Source organism: Cetorhinus maximus, chromosome 4 (genome assembly GCF_964194155.1).
Source record: "Cetorhinus maximus chromosome 4, sCetMax3.hap1.1, whole genome shotgun sequence".
Taxonomy (NCBI): Eukaryota; Metazoa; Chordata; class Chondrichthyes; order Lamniformes; family Cetorhinidae; genus Cetorhinus; species Cetorhinus maximus.
The window spans coordinates 61,659,555-61,680,963 of NC_135882.1; the positions used below are offsets into that span (position 1 = coordinate 61,659,555).

The window sequence follows — 21,409 nt, forward strand, 5'->3', positions numbered from 1 at the left end:
GCAATTTCCCCGAAATTAAAATGACTATCGGGACCCAGTAACATCATAAGTTAAAGAAGGACCCAGCTGACTTCAATGGGTGCCTTTCTGCTTATTCAAAAGAGTAGGTTAAGTTCGAAGACATTGGATTTCAGTTGGCACATCAACAAAAAAGTTAGTTGGTTCAGTAGGGTTAAAATTGTCCCTGTTTTACAAACAAGGCCTCTTCGGGAGTAACAGATAAAACAGAAAGAGGAAAACTGGCTGATGAACGCGTGCATTAGATGTCAGTCGCACTTGCATTGTTATTCAATCTTGCCAACTTTTGAGTGTAAAAAAAAATACAGTTAAAGAAGAATAGCTTTACAGCCAATAGATTACACAATGTCTTGTCTTGTATTGTCTTAATTAAATGGTTCCCTATAGTAATTGAGTTGTTAGGATTATATTTTTGATTTGTGGTGGACGCACACACAAACTTCAGTGATTATTGTCAAAATTATTGGTTCGGTTTAGGAAGAGTACTTTAATGAAAACATTACACTGATGGTAATATTTTAATTCAATAATCCCTGCTGTTAAAAATGTAAAGTAGTATTAAGTTTTCTGCCTGGACTCTCATGGCTAAAAAGTGACAACCTTGTATGTTTTCCAACCCATGATGTGTCAGATGCAGAGTTAACAGGGTAAAACATTGACAGAGATTGTGCACAGCTGGTTGTGACACTAATCTTTTAGTGCTGCCCTTTGTCTCTTTCTGTGAGCTTGAATTCAGCTCAGTGATTTCATTCAACTAACTGATGTTAACGATTATGTCCAATACTCCCAGTAGCCTTATAAATAGGAACAGAAAATCCTAAAATGCTTAAGTTGGCATTCTTATTTATTGTATGAGAGACCCTGAATTGAGAATAATGGAAATGGAGTCTTGTTGATAGAGTAAGGAAATTTATTTTATAATTTGAAATATTTTATTTTGTATATTACAATATTTTTCAATAAGGTTAAACAATCTTTTGAAACTTTCTGTTAGAAACTGACTGATACTTATGTCTGTTGAATTTGTGATTTCTAAATCTTTCATATGTCATAATTCATTCTTGCAATTCGTCTGGTCCCTCCACAACTTGCCTCAAAAACAATGTCAAAGCTTTAATTATGTTATACAATACATTTGATCTATAATGTTCATTGAGCTGTGTTCCTCAACAATCTGAAAAGGAGCTCATTTGTGGTGAGCATGACTCAAGCAACACATACTCTAGAATTACTTGGCACTGCCCCTAGATACAAAATAAAGAGAGAAATCAGGCCATCATCACAGTCATTGCTAACAATGAAAATACTGATCATGCACATGTAGTTGTAACCATTACATAATAATCGTGAATATATATCAGGTTTAATGGATAATATGCTAGCTCATATTATTTATTGCATAACTAATGGATCACACAGGCCAGAATCTTCGGGTCAGCATGCTGGGGGGGGGGGGGGGGCCCGCTCGCCAATGCGTAATATGACGCGTGGTGACGTTGGGCGTGTGTCCTGACGTCACCACACATCATTCAGATCTTCAGTTTGGCGGGCACGCACCAGAGTTGGCTGCGCACCCGCCGAACTGTCAAAGGCCTATTAAGGCCATTTATAAACTAATTAAAGTATTTAACTGAGCGCCCGTCCAACCTTAAGGTTGGCGGGCAGGCGAAGAGCCCAGGCGGCCTTCGCATTTATCATGGAAACTCATCCACGGGCGGGACAAGACTTCATGAAGGATTTATAATTCAAATAAATTTTTTAATTAAAGTTCATTGACATGTCACATGAGGGGACATGTCTTAAAATTTTTTTTTCTTTATTTAAATTATTAATCATGAAACTAATCTTCCTGAGGCAGCTCTGTGCCACACAGGAACCGCTCAGCGCTTCCGGGTGCACATCACGCTGGGTGGGCCTTAATTGTCCTGCGCATGTAAAATGGTGGCGCGCAGCCGATCACGGGCGGCGATCAGCTGCGCGCCTGCCCACTCCCACTCAACCCCCACTGACGGGGAGAAAATTCTCCTCATATATTCCAAGATCCAGGCTCATAATTTCCTTTAACATCTGCAACCCCTCTACTCCATCAATACATGTTCTAATAATACAGTATGATAGCAAATGTACGAACATAGCATGGGCGTTTATTTATTGTCTTATTACAGCTGTATGTCACAATTCCCATAAAGACTATCCTATGACATTAATTGGAGTTCTGTGTGGATTGCTATTTTATGGCTGAGGTAGAGCAAGAGTTGTGTCAGCCTTTACCATTTGATTTGCATAATTTTAATAGTGATATTAAAAACATTGTATATTTTGACTGAGAGTTCATGCTGAGAATATAAAATTGTTTACAAACGACACTACTTTGTTTTATTGATTCTTGGGATGTAGGTATTGCTGGCAAGGCCAGCATTTGTTGCCCATCCCTAATTGCCCTTGAGAAGATTGTGGTGAGCTCCCTTCATGAACCGCTGCAATCCGCGTAATGCAGCTACCCCCACATTCCTGTTAAGAAGGGAGTTCAAGGATTTTGACCCAGTGACTGTGAACGAACAGCAACATTTTTCCAAGTCAGGATGGTGTGTAACTTGGTGGGGAACGGTGTTCCCATGCATTTCCTACCCTTGCCCTTCTGGGTGGTAGAGGTGCAGGTTTTGAAGTTGCTGTCGAAGGAACCTTGGTCAATTTTGCATTACATCTTGTTGATGGTACACACTCCTGCCACTGTGTGTCAGTGGTGAAGGGAGTGAATGCTGAAGGCGGTGGATGGGATGCTGATCAAGCTGGATGCTTTGTCCTGGATGGTGTCCAGCTTCTTAAGTGTTGTTGGAGCTGAACTCATCCAGTCATGTGGAGAACATTCCAGCACACACCTGATTGTGCCTTGTTGATGGCGGACAGGCTTTGGAGAGTCAGGAGATGAGTTACTCACTGCAGAATTCCCAGCCTCTGAACTGCTCTTGTAGGCATAGTATTTATATGGCTAGTCCGTTTAAGTTTCCAATCAATGGCAAACCCCAGGATATTGATGGTGGGGGATTCTGCGATGGTAATGCCATTGAATGTCAAGGGGTGATGGTTGGATTCTCTCTTGTTGGAAATGGTCATTGTCTGGCATTTGTATGGTATGAATGTTACTTGCCACTTATCAGGCCAAGCCTGAATGTTGTCCAGCTCTTGCTGCATCTGGGCATGGACTGCTTCAGTATCTGAGGAGTTGCAAATAGCACTGAACACAGCAATCATCAACAAACATTCCCACTTCTGACCTTATGTTGGAGGGAAGTTATTGATAGAACAACTGAAATGCTTAGCCTAAGACACTGCCTTGAGGAATTCCTGCAATGATATTATGGGACTGTGATGATTGGCCTCCAACAACCGCAACCATCTTCCTTTGTATTAGGTATGACTCCAACCAGTGGAGATTTTCCCCCATGATTTCCACTGACTTCTTTGTAATGATTTCCATCGTAAGAACATTTTAATAAGCAAAGTGGTTTTGATAAATTTAATGACAAAGAATACCCCAATGCTGCAATTTTATGGGGTGCAGAGTGAGGTGGCCACCCATCTTTGCCTCAGTTGAGGCCTTATTATGGCCCACTTAAGGGCCGTTTCCTGCCCAGCCTCAATTTTGAGGTCAGTGGGACGAGTTTAGGAATGGGGTGGGGAAGTCCAGCAGGTAAGCCTGCTCAGGCGCCGTGCAGGAGAGGTGATGGGGGGGAGCCTCCTCCATCCTCTATCACTGACACCCTTTCCAGGCTGGTCCCCCCCACAAGGTTTGCCCCTGTCCTCCCACCCGGGTGCTCCCTCCCACATGGCCTTGCCATCACACCGCCCAAACCCCTTAACTCCCTGCACTCCAGGCCTCCCCTTCCATTCCCGCTGCCAGAGAGGTCAGGGGGAAAATATTTAAAGTAAGACTTACATGGTCCTGTGCATTCCGGCACTTAGAATGGTGGGAGTGTGGGACGGTCAGTAGTCCCAGCAGTGGTCACTACCTCATGGTGGTGCTGCTGGAACTACAGAGCTGCTGGCCAATTAGAATGGCAGGCAACTCTCTGAGTTGGGACTTCCTCTTGCATAAGGGACGGAAGTCCTGCCTCCAGCCAATTAACGCCCCACAGAAAGCTAAATGGCTGCAGGGCTGCCATGATCGGTGGACTGCACGCTTGGCTGACTTTTTTGCGGGCAGTGGGGAAACCCCGCCATCCAAAAAGTCCTGCCCCATAGAATCATACCACACTAAAGGACACTGTTTAGCCCAATGTGCTTGGGGCGGTTCTTTGAAAATTCTATCCAATTCGTCCACTCCTTTGTTGTTTTGCCGTAGCGTCACAATTTTTACAAACAAACATACAGAATAGGAGCAGAAGTAGGCCACTCGGCCTCTCAAGCCTGCTCCACCCTTCAATAAGATCATGGCTGATCTGTCTGCATTTCAAATTCCACATTCCCATCTACCCCCGATAACCTTTGATTCCCTTGCCTAACAAGAATCTATCTACCTCCACCTTAAAAACATTCAATGACCCCGCCTCTACTGCCTTCTCAAGTAGAGAATTCCAAAGCCGCACAACCCTCTGAGAGAAAAGATATCGCCTCATCTCTGTCCACTTCGTTTTTAGGTACATGTCCAATATCCTTTTAATAGTTACTCTTGAATCTGCTTCCATCACCCTTTCAGGTAATGTATCCCAGTAGAACTCGCTGTCTTGAAATTATGCTCCTCATTACCTTCCTGGATATTTTTGCCAATTATCTTTACTATGTGCTATCTGTTTGCCAAATCTCCTGCCATTGAAATGGTTTCTCCCTATGTGTTGTTTTAAGACCCTTTAAATTTTGAACATCTCTGTTAAATCTCCCTCTAACCTTCTGTAGTATAATCATAGAAATTTATTGAACAAGAAGAGGCCATTTGGCCCATTGTGTCTGTGTTAGCCAAAAAAGAGCTATCCAGTCTAATTCCACTTCGCAGCTCTTGGTCCATTCTCTTGTTGCTTATGAAACTTCCAGCGCATATCCAAGTATTTTTAAAAAGTGATGGAGGTTTCTGCCTCTACCACCCTTTCATGCAGTGAGTTCCAGATCCTCTGGGTTAAAATAATTCTCCTCAAGCCCCCTCTACCAATTACTTGAAACCTTTGCCCCCTGATCTCTCTGATTAGGGAAATAGATCTTTCCTTATATAGCCTATCTGGGCTGTTCCCTCAGCCACCCTAAAGAAAACAATTCCAGCCTATCCAGTTTTTCCTTATAGATTAAAATTTCCACGAGCGGCAACATCATCATAAATTTCCTCTATACCAGTCGTTCCCAAATTGAGAGTTTGCAGGAAAAATCCCATTATGGCAAAAACAGAAGTGTTTGCACGCCAAAATGACGGGAAAATGACAGCTGTTGGTTTGGCCCCTCCACATGACCGGGTCCTGGGGTCTCGGCGGAGCCCAATGCTCATTGGCCAAGCCTGTCATTCAGGATGGTCAATGTCCAAAGGAGCCAATCAGATATATAAAATATATAAACCATCCCAATTGACAGGCTCCTTGGGCAATGATTGTTGTTATTCTCTGCCTTCCTTGAGATTGGTTCTGAAAAGAGGATCTGCTTTGGAAGTCAGTTATTTGGCAAGGGGTTGCAGTGTCCAGACAAGCAGCTCATGGTTGATGCTGGAGGAATTGGCTTCTGTGAGGATGCTGGAGTTGGAAAACCCGGTTGCGGGTTGGAAGGCTGCATTGGCACTTCAGATTCTGTGCTGGATCTCCTCTTCGATGGTGACCTTTTAAGAAAAGTAACTGCTGAGATATAAGAAGTATTCAATGACTTCTAAAGTCTCCCCATAAATAACAATATCTGGAGATGTAGGTACTTGTCTTGGGGGAGGACTAGTGGAGGACTTTTGTCTTGCTGATATTGAGTGAGAGACCAACCCTTTTGTACGTGGAGTTGATGAGGTTGAGGGTAGCCTGAGTGTCACTTGCAGTATGGGTCACCACCACAAAGTTGCCAGCATTTTGTAAGTTGTGGATATGAATGCCCTGAAATGAGAACCACCTTAGTTTCACCAGAACTTGTGAGATGTAACATTGACGTTACTGCTCTCAATGAAACCTGACTCCCTACAGAAGGCCAGATACACTTCTGGAAGGGGAAACCAAAAGGAAATCATCATATTCACAGAGTTGAGTTTGCCATCAAAAACAGAATCACAGATATATTTATAGAACTTCCAGTTGACATTAATAAATGGCTCCTGACCCTACACCTTCAACTTAGAATCAGCCAATAGGCCACAATCATCAATCCTTATGCTGCCACACTCGATTCTACTGATGAAACCCAAGAGTTATTTCCTGCAGATCTGGATCCTGTATACACAGCCATCCCAAAACAAGACAAATTCATTCTGCTGGGAGATTTTAATGCCAGCATTGGATGCAAATACAATGCCTGGAAGAGCACCATCAGGAAAGAATGTCAATTGTCTCCTTCTCCTCACCAAGTCCACTGAAGATGAGCTCACCATTGCAAATACACTCTTTTGTAAGAAAGATAAATACAAGACAAAATGGAAATATCCCCGATCTAAGCATTGACACCTCCTGGAATATGTCATTGTCCAAGCCTGGGATAGGAAGGATGTGCACTTGAGCCATAGACTAATTGCTGCTAGCTCTCTGTAGACCAATTCTCATTTCCCCGCTCCATCCCTGTAACCCTGCAGGTTTATTCCCCTCACGTACTCATCCAATTTCCATCTAAAATCATTGATTGTCTCTGCTTCCACCACCCTTATAGGCAGTGAGTTCCAGCTCATTAACACTCACTGCATAAAAAAAGTTCTTCCTCACATTCCCCATGGATCTCTTGCCCCAAACCTTAAATCTGTATTCCCTAGTCCTTGTACAATCAGCAAATGGGAAGAACTTTATTATGCCTACATTGTCTAAACCTGTCATAGTCTTGTGTTTTCTTTTACATATCACATATAATGTACAGTAATTTACTATCACAGAAACTTGCATTTATATAGTGCCGTTCGATGCTTTACAGCCAATTAAATAGTTTTTTGAGTGTATTCACTGTTGTAAAATGTCAGAAAATGTACAGACAATTTGCACACAAGATCCCACAAACAGTAATAAGCTAAATGACCATTCTGTTTTTGCAGTATTGTTTTAAAATAAATATTGGTCAGGAGACCGCTGATGGTCTTCTTCAAACAGTGCCACAGGGTCTTTTACCTAAGAGATTGGGTGGGTCTCAGGTTAGCATCTCATCTGAAAGACTGTCTTTGACAATGCAGTCCTCCTGTCTTGGTGTTGCACTGAAGTGCCAGCCTAGATTATGTGTGCAAATTCTGGTGTGCAGCTTGAACCCATGCCTTCTAAGGCAAGGTGCTTCATCTGAGCAAATGGGGAAGGGGGGAGGGGGCAGCAGTAAGATTTCCCTGCGAGGCTAATTATTTCGCAGATTTGAATGCTTCCTGGGGGGTCTGTTTTTCAAATGCTAACAATGTCGATGCTCAAAATGTTGTCATGGCATGCTATTCAAATGGGATAAAATGAGTAACAGGCTGCTGGATGGAGACATTTTGTGTCTTTCTTCCGCTTATATTTTGTTGCTGTGAGAAATTGAAAACATCTAAATGTTGTTTTTTTTCAAAATGAAACCATTTTAATTTATTTTGCAAAAAAAAACAAAGCTTTCTGCTTGGATTAAATAGAAAAGTGGCTGAATCTGAGGGCAATACACCTGAATGTGGGTGAGTTTGACATGAATCTGAGGGATTTACGAGCGTAACTTAATGTGGGCAAAGATAAAAACAAAAAGCTAAAAGCTGTTCTGCCGAAGGGCCATGAAGGCTCGAAACGTTAACTGATTTCTTCTCCGCCGATGCTGCCAGACCTGCTGAGTTTTTCCAGGTAATTCTGTTTTTGTTTTAATGTGGGCAATGTTGACAAGAAGGTGGGCGAATGTGTTCCGAGGGTAAGTGAGTTTTGCCTGATTTGAGTGAGTTGAGCCAGTCCAGCCTTGCCCACACTCACTGCCCCACTCCAGCCGCGGTGCCACGTGTGCTGTCACCGCTGCAGCAGCACGCATGCGCCTAATGTATCTCTTTTCATCCCAAATGACAGGTTCCAGGAGGAAGAGGCGGGATGGGACCGTTTAATGAATATCATAAGGTAAATGCCGCTTCATGATTCCCCCTAATTTTAGGAGGGGCTGATGATGCCTGAATTGACTAAGTGCAACCTGTGGTTAAACTCTGTCTAAGAGGTGATTGGACAATGCTGATTTTTTTTTGCTATCCGATGGCGCCGGGCGATTATCTCATTTTTTTTTTGGCTAACTCATGATATTAGTGTCAATGCGCTGACAAGAAGGTTACTGTAAGTGTTATTTTGTGGAGCAGAGGATGGGTTTTGGCAGCAATCGGATTGCGTATTGGGTTGCGCAACGAGTGAGGTCATGAAAGAGCGGCTTCTTCTATGGACATGGTTTGCGATGGGGGGAGAGAGAGAGATTTATATTCAGGGCGGCAGTGAGGGGAACTCGTGGTGTCGCTCTTCGAGCTGTGCGCAGGATTGAACCTTTCTCTGATCACAATGTCTGACATTAAAGCTGACAGCAACAGACACTGCTGCAAACAGACAGACCGAGCTGACCTTTAGCTGTAAGCTCTGTCGGCATGGAACAGGTATGTTTATTTTATATTCTCTTGCAAAGACTGCTTTTGTTCGGGGGAGGCGGGGGAGGAGGGTGGGGGGGGGGGGGGGGGTTGCGATTTGCTTAGATACAGGGTTCAAATCAATAATCGACACGCTTTCTGTTGGGTAGGACCAGAAGGTGCGAGAGAAGCGAAGTCCACGCAGTCGCATCCCGAGACTGGTTCTCCGCCCTTATCCCCACATCCAGAAAGGATCGCCTTCTTCTGAATCCCCCTTATCCGAGGAAGAGAGTCGCGATTACGACCTGAGCTCTGGGCAGTCACGGAGATCCACCACCGTCAGCAGCATCAGCTTCTGTTCAGGTACCTCTGATGACGAAGGATTATTAATTTCCTATGGTAGATTTATATTCCCAATAGACATGCTCTTTTTTCCACTCGAGTCCATTACAAACGACACAGTCATTTGTTTGCGTGGAACCTATTTTAACCTATCATTTGTTTATAGTTTGATAAAAAGGCTTTCCTAGTTATTGTTTTTGTGATTGTACTGCAGCCTCTGCAATCCATAGGACCGCTGCCAAGGTCAAGATAAAGTGATATCAGATAAAATGTTGGAACGGTTCCGAAAGAGGGAGGGATACAGATGCAAAACGTTATTGGTTGCGGCTCCAGTTTCAACAGCTTCAGACAATGGAGTGTTTTGCTCCCCTGGCCGTACGGTGTCATTTAGCTGGTATCCACGATACATTTAATTGGACGCTGTTATGAAATTATTTGGCAAACTTTCTTTTTGTTTGCTTCTTACAGCCATCATTCCAGCTGGTCTGGTTTTCTGAATGACAAATAACAAACCACCCTTTCAATACAAAGACAATCACTTTTATTGGCTAAGTGGACAAGAACATGCAGATGGAATATAATGTGAAAAAATGTGAAGTTAGCCACTTTGGTAGGAAAAACAAAAATGCAGAGTTTTTTTTTAAATGGTGAGACAGATGTCCAAAGGGACCTGGGTGTTCTTGTTCATGAGTCACTGAAAGCTAGCATGCAGGTGCAGCAAGCAATTAAGAAGGCAAATAGTATATTGAGGATTTGAATACAGGAGTAACGATGTCTTGCTACAATTGTATAGAGCCTTGGTGAGACCACACATGGAGTATTGTGTACAGTTTTAGACTCCTTATCTAAGAAAGGATATACTTGTCATAGAAGGAATGCAATGAAGGTTCACCAGACTGATTCCTGGGATGGCAGGATTGACCTATGAGGAGAGAGTGAGGAGACTGGGTTAGGGTTAGGAATAAGAGGTGATCTTGCTGAAACTTGCAAAATTCTTACAGGGCTCAACAGGGTAGATGCGGGAAGGATGTTTCCCCTGGCTTGGGGAGGGGGGTGGGGGTCTAGAACCATAGAACACAGTCTCAGAATGAGTAGGCCAATTAGGACTGAGGTGAGGAGGAATTTCTTTGCTCTGAGGGTGGTAAATCTTTGGAATTCTCTACCTTAGAGTAGAGTGAGTCATTGCGTATGTTCAAGACAGTGATCAATAGATTTCTAGTTAGTAAAGACATCAAGGGATATGGGGATAGTGTAGGAAGATGGCTTGAGGTAGAAGATCAGCCATGATCTAATTGAGTAGCAGAGCAGGCTCGAGGGGCTGAATGGCTTACTCCTCCTATTTCTATGTTCCTGTACTATTATAAAATACAAATAATGTACAGTATGCTGTTGGGAAATGAGTTTATCTCAGGTGTGAAGATAGGTTCGGAGCACCATTTTTCTTAGTGAATTTAAATTTTCATATTTTTTCAGATGTGGGAACTGACTCTCTTACTCAAATGAATCTACTTGGTCAAAGGCTACAACCACAGTGGGGGAAATTTAGACTTAAAAAAGGGTGAATTTGAGCTGGGTTGTGAGGGGAATGTTAAAATCTGTTTCCCAACTGAAACTGACTCCAACTCACCCATTTCAGCTTTAACAAAGACTGGAAGGTGGACGGTGAAAAATCTGATCCAAAGAGGCTCCAATATGATAATGAGACTGTGAGCCTCATTGTCATTCCAATTTTAAACTTTATCTCTGGTTGGCTGGGTTTCCCAGGCAGGAAACCCAGCAGCTTCATCAAAGTGAAAACTTAAAAGTGGACTCAGGAGGTAAGTGTCTTTACATATACGTTCTGTATCTAGGTGCCTACCTGAGGAGCCTCTGCGATCGAGCACCCCCATAATGACCTACACCCTCCCACCTCCAAGACCAGCATGGAGCTCTCTATTCCCCCACCACCAGGCCCCCAATCTGTCTGATCAACCACCAGACAATCTATTCCGCCCCCACCCCAATCCACCACCAGGCTTTTGAACCATCCCTTACCAATAGGCATTGGATTCATTACCAACAACATCAGGCCCCAATTCCCCTGCGCCACCAAATGCCCAATGCCACCTGCCCCCCCCAACCACCCCACCTCCAACCTGCCCCCACCACTCCCACCAATAACCGCTTGACTCCTAATCCAACCCCACTAATATCAGGCCTCCGATACTCCCTACTACCAGGCCACCACCAATCCTCCCCAACGCCAGGCTCTGAAATTCTTCCCCCACTCTCCCCAGCCCCTGACTTCCTCTGTCACTCAGTATCATAAAAAAATATATTTATATTGAAATCAGCAACTTAGGAAAATTATTCTCACAATACCAAAAAATGAAGTACTTGTACCGCCAATATTTTAAATGCAACTGATCATTTTTCTCTTAGGGAAAATATGCATTATATCTAGATGCATTTTTGAACCAGATTTTATGAATTGATTCAGTTTTATTAAGGGCTTTAAGTCCGGGACTAACAATACATAGCTGTGAACAGATAAATATTACCTATGTTGAGCAATAAACTTAGGTGGTTCTGCCACAATTATACACAATGCATTGTGTAATATGTTAAATAAGTAATGAGTAAAAGCTGTAGCCATTACAATAGGGACAATCAATAGTGTGTTATCCTAAATAAAAAGTCAATGGAATCTGAATGTAAAATATTAAGGTATGTGTGACCAACGTTATTTTGATGACTTGACTGTCAGTTGATAAATCTCATGTAGCAGGACCTTCTATGAAACTTAGATGGATGAGAATGTAATTTGCTCAACATCTAAGGCAATGCACCCAAGGACCGAATTTTCGTTCCCACAACTTGGGAGAAACATCCCTGAAATGCCAGATTTTCGCTCGGGGGACAGGGGCTAACTAAAGTTCGGCCTACTGCCCCCAGAAATAGTTATAATAAAAGCAGGAAGACCCTTTAGCCCTCACCATCCCCTTACAGCCCATGCCCACACACTCCCCATGCCCCGTCCATGCCACCCCATGTCCCCATCTACCCCTCCGTGGCCCCGATACCCTCCATGCCAACTTAGTGTCAAATCACACCAGCCAATCACCCCCACTCATCCCCAGAGTCCTCTATAGTCCCTATGCCAACTTAATGCCAAGTCATGCCAACCAATACAATATAAAGACAAAATACTGCAGATGCTGGAAATCTGAAACAAAAACAAAAAATGCTAGAAAAACTCAGCAGGTCTGGCAGCATCTGTGGAGAGAAAGACAGAGTTAATGTTTCGAGTCCGTATGACTCTTCTTCAGAGCTAAAGGGAAGTAAAAATGTGATTAAATTTAAACTGTTTAAGGGAGGTGGAACAGGTGAAGCTGGATAGAAGGCCAGCAATAGGTAGGGGCAAAAGAGAGATTACGAAAGATGTCATAAACAAAAGGTCAAAGGGTTGTTAATAGTGGTGGTACTGGCTAAAGGAGGTGCCAATGGTGACATTAAGAGTGGAAAGGAGAATGTGATAATGGCAGGACCAGGGTAAGCCCTCTGGAAAGTGACAGATGGCCCTAGTGGGGGTGGGGTGGGGGGAGGAGACGGTGGTGGGAAAAAAGATCGAAAAGAACTCCTTTCTTCCTATCCCTATCTTGACTCCGTTCTCTCTCCCCTTGCCCAGTCTCTTCCCACCTACATCCATGATTCCTCTCATGCCCTTCATCATATCAACAATTTCCAGTTCCCTGGCCCTAATCGCCTCCTCTTCACCATGAACGTTCCCCCACCAGGTTAGTCTGAGGGCTCTCCACTTCTTTCTTGAACAGAGGCCCGAACAATCCCCATCCACCACTACTCTCCTCCATCTGGCTGAACTTGTTCTCTCACTGAACAATTTCTCCTTCAACTCGTCTCACTTCCTTCAAATAAAAGATGTGGCTATGGGTACCCGCATGCGCCCCAGTTATGCCTGTCTCTTTATGGGGTATGTGGAACATTTCTTGTTCCAGTCCTACTCAGGACCCCTCTCACAACTCTTTTCCCAGTACATCGATGATTACTTCAGTGCTGCTTCATGCTCTCGCCTGGACCTGGAAAAATGTATCAATTTTGCTTCCAATTTCCACGCCTCTATCACTTTCACATGGTCCATCTCTGACACTTCCCTTCCCTTCCTTGACCTCTCTGTCTCAATTCCTAGTGTTAGACTATCCACCAATATTCTTCACAAGCCCACCGACTCCCACAGCTATCTTGACTACAGCTCTTCACACACTGCTTCCTGTAAGGACTCCATCCCATTCTCTCAGCTCCTTCGCCTCCGTTGCATCTGTTCTGATGATGCCACTTCCAAAACAGTTCCTCTGACATGTCTTCCTTCTTCCTTAACCGAGGTTTTCCACCCACGGTGGTTGACAGGGCCCTCAAATGTGTCCGACCCATCTCCCGTGCCTCTGCCCTCACACCTTCCCCTCCCTCCCAGAACCATGATAGGGTCCCCCTTGTCCTCACTTTTCACCCCACCAGCCTTCGCATTCAAAGGATCATCCTCCGCCATTTCCGCCAACTCCAGCATGATGCCACCACCAAACACGCCTTCCCTTCAACCCCCCCCCACCGTCAGCACTCCATAGGGACTGTTCCCTCCGGGACACCCTGGTCCACTCCTCCATCACCCCCAACACCTCATCCCCCTCCCACGGCATCTTCCCATGCAATCGCAGAAGGTGCAACACCTGCCCTTTTACTTCCCCCCTCCTCACCATCCAAGGGCCAAAACGCTCCTTTCTAGTGAAGTAGCGCTTCACTTGCATTTCCCTCAATTTAGTCTACTGCATTCGCTGCTCCCAATGCAGTCTTCTTGACATTGAAGAGACCAAACACAGTCTGGGTGACCGCTTTGCGGAACACTTTCGGTCTGTCTGCAAGCATGACCCAGACCTTCCTGTCGCTTGCCATTTCAATGCTCCATCCTGCTCTCATGCCCACATGTCCGTCCTTGGCCTGTTGCAATGCTCCAGTGAAGCTCAACGCAAACTGGAGGAACAGCACCTCATCTTCCGATTAGGCACTTTACAGCTTTCAGGACTTAACGTTGAGTTCAACAACTTCAGACCATGAATTCTCTCCTCCATCCCCACCCCCCTTTTGATTCCCCTCTTTTTTCCATATTCATTTTTATTTTTATTTACTTATTTTTTCCCACTTATTTTCATTATTATTTAAAATTTATTTCCATTTTTATTCATTGTTTTATCCCCAGCTTTTAGCCTTTTTGATCTTTTTTTCTCACCACCGTCCCCTCCCCCCACCCCACCCCCACTAGGGCCATCTGTCACTTTCCAGAGGGCTTACCCTGGTCCTGCCATTATCACATTCTCCTTTCCACTCTTAATGTCACCATTAGCACCTCCTTTAGCTAGTATCACCACTACTAACAACCCTTTGACCTTTTTTGTTTGACATCTTTCGTAATCTCTCCTTTGCCTCCACCTATCGCTGGCCTTCTATCCAGCTTCACCTGTTCCACCCCCCTTAAACAGTATATATTTCACCACACTTCTACTTCCCTTTAGCTCTGAAGAAGAGTCATGCGAACTCGAAATGTTAACTCCATCTTTCCACAGATGCTGTCAGACCTGCTGTGTTTTACCAGTATTTTTTGTTTTTGTTTCATGCCAACCAATGCCTCTCCATCCATCACTCTTCGCCTTTACACCCTCCATGGTAACTCACCCAGTATCCACCATGGGCAGACCTCAGTAGCCATGCTGAGATTTAATAAAATAAAGTTCGAAGTATCTATTACAGATTTCAATATATTAAAAAAAACTTTCATTGATAAAAGCCCATTCAATACATTAAATCCCCTTCAAGTATATAAATGACTTGGATGTCGGGACCGAAGGAATGGTGGTGAAATTTGCTGATGACACATAGAAACAGAAAATAGGAGCAGGAGTAGGCCATTTGGCCCTTCGAGCCTGCTCCGCCATTCATTATGATCATGGCTGATCATCCAACTCAATAGCTTGCTCCCGCTTTCTCCCCATATCCTTTGATCCCTTTCGACCCAAGAGCTATCTAACTCCTTCTTGAAAACATACAATGTTTTGGCCTCAACTACTTTCTGTGGTAGTGAATTCCACAGGCTCACCACTCTCTGGGTGAAGAAATTTCTCTTCATCTCAATCCTAAATGGTCTACCCCGTATCCTCAGTTTGTGACCCCTGGTTCTGGACTCCCCCACTATTGGGAACATCCTTCCTGCATCTACCCTGTCTAGCCTTGTTAGAATTTTATAGGTTTCTATGAGATCCCCCTTCATTCTTCTGAACTCCAGCGTATATAATCCTAACTAACTCAATCTCTCCTCGTATGTCAGTCCCGCCATCCCAGGAATCAGTCTGGTAAACCTTCGCTGCACCCCCTCTTTGGCAAGAACATCCTTCCTCAGATAAGGAGACCAAAACTGCACATAATATTCCAAGTGTGGTCTCACCAAGGCCCTGTATAATTGCAGCAAGACATCCCTGCTCCTGTACTCGAATCCTCTGGCTATGAAGGCCAACATAGCATTTGCCTTCTTTACCGTCTATGCACCTGCATGCTTACCTTCAACGGCTGGTGTACGAAGATACCCACGTCTCGTTGCACATTCACCTCTCTCAATTTATAGCCATTCAAATAATAACCTGCCTTCCTGTTTTTGCTACCAAAGTGGATAACCTCACATTTATCCACATTATATTGCATCTGCCATGCATTTGCCCACTCAGCTTGTCCAAATCACACTGAAGCATCTCTGCATCCTCCTCACAGCTCACCCTCCCATCCAGCTTTGTGTCATCTGCAAATTTAGAGATATTACATTTAGCTCCCTCATCTAAATCATTAATATATATTGTGAATTCCTGCGGTACCCCACTGGTTACTGCCTGCCATTCGGAAAAAGACCTGTTTATTCCTACTCTTTGTTTCCTGTCTGCCAACCAGTTTTTGTATCCATCTCAATGCACTACCCCCAATCCCATGTGCTTTAATTTTAAGCGATAATCTCTTATGTGGGACTTTGTTGAAAGCCTTCTGAAAGTCCAAATAAACCAGATCTACTGGCTCCCCCTCATCAATTCTACTAGTTGCATTCTCGAAAAATTCCAGTAGATACGTCAAGCATGATTTCCCTTTCATAAGTCCAAGCTGACTCTGGCTGATTCTGCCATTATTTTCCAGTGCTCATCTATTAAATCTTTCATAATGGACCCTAGATAGGTAGAATAGACACAAAGATAGGTAGGAAAGTAAATTGTGAAGAAGATGTAAGGAGGCTACAAAGTGATATAGATAGGTAAGGTGAGTGGGCAAAGATCTGGCAAATGGAGTATAATCTGGGCAAATGTGAAATCGTTCATTTTGTTAGGAAGAATAAAAAGGAAGCTTACTATCTAAATGGTGAGATATTGCAGAGCTCTGAGATTCAGAGGAATCTGGGTGTCCTAGTGCATGAATCACGAAAGATTAGTATGCAGGTACAGCAGGTGATTAGGAAAGCTAACATAATGTTATCATTTATTGTGAGGGGAATTGATTACAAAAGTAGGGAGGTTATGCTTCAGCTGTACAGGGCATTAGTGAGAGTATAATGTACAGTTCTGGTGTCCTTATTTAAAGAAAGATGTAAAGGCGTTAGAAGCAATTCAGAGAAGATTTAGTGGACTAATACCAGGAACGGACTGGTTGTCTTATGAGGAAAGGCTGGACAGGTTAGGCTTGTATCCACTGGAATTTAGAAGAGTAAGAGGTGACTTAATTGAAACCTTTAAGATCCAGAGGGGTCTTGACAGGGTTAATGTGGAGAGGATGTTTCCTCTTGTGGGAGAATCTAGAACTGGAGGTCATTGTTTAAAAATAAGTGGTTGCTCATTTATGACAGAGATGGGGAGAAAATTTTTCCCTCAGAGGGTAGTGAGTCTTTGGAACTCTCTTCCTCAAAAGTTGATGGAAGCAGAGTCTTTGAATATTCTTAAGGCAGAGCTAGATAGATTCTTGATTAACACGGGGGTGAAAGGTTATGGGGGGTAGGAAGGAATGTGGGGTTGAGGTTACATTCAGATCAGCCATGATCTTATTGAATGGCGGAGTAGGCTCCAGGGGCCGAGTGTCCTACTCCTGCTGCTAATCCTTATGTATGTTCCTGTGTAAGTACCTAATTCCTTATCAAAACAAACATTTGTATTCATAGCCCCACATCAAAAACAGCTAACCCCTTTATAACAACTTGGAGCTGTCAATCAAACTGAATTTACAGACACCCCTCTGTGAAAATGATACATTGTGGAAGCAGTCAAGTAGTCCTAAACCTATAATTGGAGCCTTCAGGCTTATGTCAACAAACATCTATTGAAATTGCAAGCACCGGTTTTTTCAACTGAGAGTCAAAGCAGTCTGTATTTTTTCAAAATTTAAAGGGCAGGGGATTTAAATGACTTGACAGCTTGACAGTTCCACATACCTTATCCATCTTCTATGCACATGTTAAAAATCCCAAAGGGGTACCAGAACCTCTCCAAATGGGCATCTGACCTCTCCTAGGAGCGCTGGTCAGTTCAGACCTTCACCTTGAATTCATAAAGCCCTCAAGTCAGAAACCTGGGTGATGAAAATTGCTTCTGATTAAAGGAAACTACACTTTTAAATGTGCCACTGCCTCTGTAACCACAGATGTATGATAAGTGTTCTACCGCGTTCTCCACCTTCACACCCCCCCTAAAAATGCTGGGTGCCCAGTTTGGGGGTGGAGTTTCCGGAATTGGGGCTGCAGCGTCATCTGAGCTAAGGAGCAAAGCCCTTCCGTCTCCTCGAAAATTTGGGCCTGAGGACCATCAGTCACTTGTATGACATCAGAGGCCAAAAAGCAGTGGGAAATAGATTTAAACTTATTACTATGTTCGGTGTGCTACTTCAAAAAAACTCATCATTTTGCAACTCATAGCCTTGGAATCAACAGTTAATTTTATTTTGGTCTTTTATTAAAATATCATCCAGTTCCGAACTAGTCCTTTAAAAATGCATGTATTCTAATCTACTTAGCAGGTACATAGAATGGATGCCTCCTTATGTTGACCTGATTTGTAAATTTGCAACCTCAAAAATGTGAAGCTGAAGCTATTACTGTATACTAAATATTTTAATAAAGCTGCCAAATACTATGAGTAGCTTCATTACTCTGGCAATAACCTCAAAAATCTAAACTGAATGTTAAAACATAATTAAAAAAGTTATCTCATCATTCTTATTTATCTCTAATTCACCTGCTTACTTCTTTTAGACTTCTGTTTTCTTTCACTGTAACTTTATGCCATTTTTCTAAAAATACTACTTTTCCCCTGGTTCTCATTTTCCATTTAAAGGTAGGAGCAACTTCTAGAATGTTGGGTCTTTGTTGGTTGAAAACCTAATCTATAGACATGAACAAACAAATCTGTGACATGAAGACATTCAAATGTGCTAGCTTGGCCAAATAAACGTATCGGGCACAGTAGGTAAAATTAAGGGGCATCATATCTTAGTGTCTTTATAAGTAATTCTCTACAAGCTAAAATTACGGTATTTCAAAAAAACGTCAATTTTGTGAGTGTATATTTCAATGTGACCAATTACAATTATTTAATTATTAATTAAATGATCTGCAGGCAAAACAAGCACTTTATTTTTCTTGTTTAACATTTTAAACATGCATATATATTTGTTGGGTAATTAAAAAATAACATTTCTGCTCAATTTCAATACACTTATGCAATCTCTTTTTCCCACACAATATACCATTTCCCATTTAAGAGCGCATGTGAGTGTCCTAATCCTAAATGTAAAATGATGAGCGGTGACGTCGGGCGTGTGTCCCGATGGCACCGCACGTCATACCGACCTTCAGTTCGGCAGGCACGCACCGGAGTCGGCTGCACACCCGCCAAACTGTCAAAGGCCTGTTAAGGCCATTATTACCTAATTAAACTGATTGTGTGGCATGCCCGTCCAACCTTAAGTTTGGCGAGTAGGCAAAGAGCCCAGGTGCCCTTTGCATCTCTCATGAAACCTCATCCACAGGCGGGATGAGGTTTCATGAAGGGTTTATAAATTAAATAAAAATTTTTATTAAAATACATAAACATGTCCCAGCTCATGTGACACTGTCACATGAGGGGACATGTCTGAGTAATTTTTTTGTCATTTTTGCAATGTTTTATTCTTAAATTAATCTCCCTGAGGCAGCTCCGTGCCTCAGGGAGATTTCTGCACAAAAGAGCACAGGTCCCAACTCTCCCTCCTCCCCCCACCCGCACATGTAGCGCTTCCGGGTGCATGTCATGCTGGGCAGGCCTCAATTGGCCCGCCCACACAAAATGGCAGCGTGCAGCAGATCGCGGGCGGCGATCAGCTCCGCGCTCGCCCATGCCCGCTCCCGAACCACCCGCCCAACGGGGAGAAAATTCTCCCCTATGTGAACCAAATCAAGATTACTTGAAAAATTTCCAATTTATTAATCAAAAGATTCAGATGCCTGGAAACTGTTTCTGGAATGTTTCTAAATTTGATGTTATCCAAAACTCTGCTGCCCATTTCTTAACTCACAGAAAGTCCCGTTTCCCTTTTATTCGTTCCCATCAATGTCTTGATTTTAAATCATATGCCTTGAAGGGTGTGAGGGAGCAGCAAGGCTGGAGATATGGAGGTCCTGCCAAATTTAAAGGTTGGAACTCAATTAAGTAAAACTCTGCAGAGTCCTGTAAGTGGCCGGTGAGCAGGAAGGGGAATTTATGGCAAGAGGCTAGAGCTGGGGACCCATAGGAATGGTCTCTTGCAGTCAATAGGTGGGTTGGTGGTGGAGGCTCTAAAAAATGTTCAAAAGCACTCCTGCTGCACAACGTAGCCTGAAGTAGGACTTTTCCACTTACCTTCTGGGCCTCTTCTGTCCTACGATCCAGCTCCTGGCACATTTGCCTGGTGTGGCCCACACTCACCTTCCCCTCAAAGCCTCCTGCTAAATCTCAGGCTGAACTTGCAGAACTGGTCTTGATGACATCATCAGACCCTGATCTGTATAGTTAAAGTGGGACTCCTCATCCTTCCTGTGGCTGTCCTGCTTAACTGCTCAAAGACACACGGCAACATCAGGATACGGTCAGAAAGCAGTACGATTGGAGGAGGTAAGTGACTCAACTAACTTGCTTCCCACCACCATCACGCTGCCCATTTCCCATTGGAGGTAGTTAATAATTGTGTTTCTTAAGTTAATTTTCTTGTCCTCTGTTATCTATCGTTTAATAAATGATTACTATGGGCAGGATCTTCCCCCCGTTGTGGGGGGTGGTGGGGGGGGGGTTGTGTGGGAGCAGTCGCGAAGGGACAGGTTCCCAATCAGTGCCCCCGATTGGGGGCGCACCACCATTTTACGTGGGCGGGCCAATTAAGGCCTGCCCAGCATGACGTCTGCCAGGAAACGCCATGCACTCCCTGTGAGCACGTGGGTGGATTCCCTGAGCCAGGAGTGCACTCTTTCACGCATGCGCACGAAAGAGCGCACAGATCTCCCTGAGGCATTATGCTGCATCAGGGAGATCGGTTCAGGTTTGAAAGGTTCAATAAAGAAGGGGAAAAAAATTACTGAGCTGGGACATGTCAATTTCTTTTATTTAAACATTTTATAAAAATTTTAATACCCTCATGAAACTTCATCCCGCCCGTGGATGAGGTTTCATGTTTTTTCAGAAGCCCGCCTGGGCTCCTGGCCTGCCCGCCAACCTTAAGGTTGGACGCGCAGGTCCATTAATCATGTTAGTTACTTTTTTAATGGCCTTAATAGGCCTTTGACAGTTCGGTGGGCAAGCAGCCGATTTGGTTACGCGCCCACCAAACTGAAAATCTAAATAACGTGGGGTGACGTCGGGACGCATGCCCGACGTCACCCCACATCATTTTAAGCATCAGCGAGGGGGTCCCTCTCTTTATCTCCTCTCCCTCGCTCGCCGAACCGAAGATTCTGCCATATATTCTCTTACAGTTTAATTGTAGGGGCGAGACTTTCAAATGCCCATGGGGGCAAAGTCAGGTGCAGGCGTGCTTTGAAAATAGCGCTCAAGGATGACGTGTCAGACTCCGATGCCTCCAGAATGTGCTGCAATTTTCAAAGTGAAGACGGGGAAATGTGGAGCCGGTAACCTTCATGCCTCCGATTAACTGAGGAGCAAGCAGTCTGGGGTACCTTACTCCCAACTGTGAGGAGAGCAGCAGTAAGGACTGTTGCTGCTGATTTAAAGATTTGGAATGAAAGGGAAATTCTAACTGTGGTACTCAAGCATTGGCACAAAGTTGCCATTGCTTGTG

At 43.8% G+C, this 21,409-nt stretch overlaps 1 protein-coding gene across 5 annotated transcripts in view; it reads left to right on the forward strand.

The window, feature by feature from the left end:
- Positions 1-21,409, forward strand: part of sybu (syntabulin (syntaxin-interacting)) — a 103,662-nt gene that overhangs the window by 289 nt on the left and 81,964 nt on the right. For 4 of the 5 annotated variants that reach the window (XM_078540211.1, XM_078540212.1, XM_078540215.1 and 1 more), the window contains exons 2-3: positions 8,169-8,216; positions 8,872-9,064. In XM_078540211.1, the coding sequence (XP_078396337.1) occupies positions 8,190-8,216; positions 8,872-9,064 (220 nt within the window). In that variant the 5' untranslated portion in view covers positions 8,169-8,189. Of the gene's footprint in view, positions 1-8,168; positions 8,217-8,393; positions 8,732-8,871; positions 9,065-21,409 lie in introns of those variants that run through there. The other variant, XM_078540214.1, reaches the window with a different exon arrangement.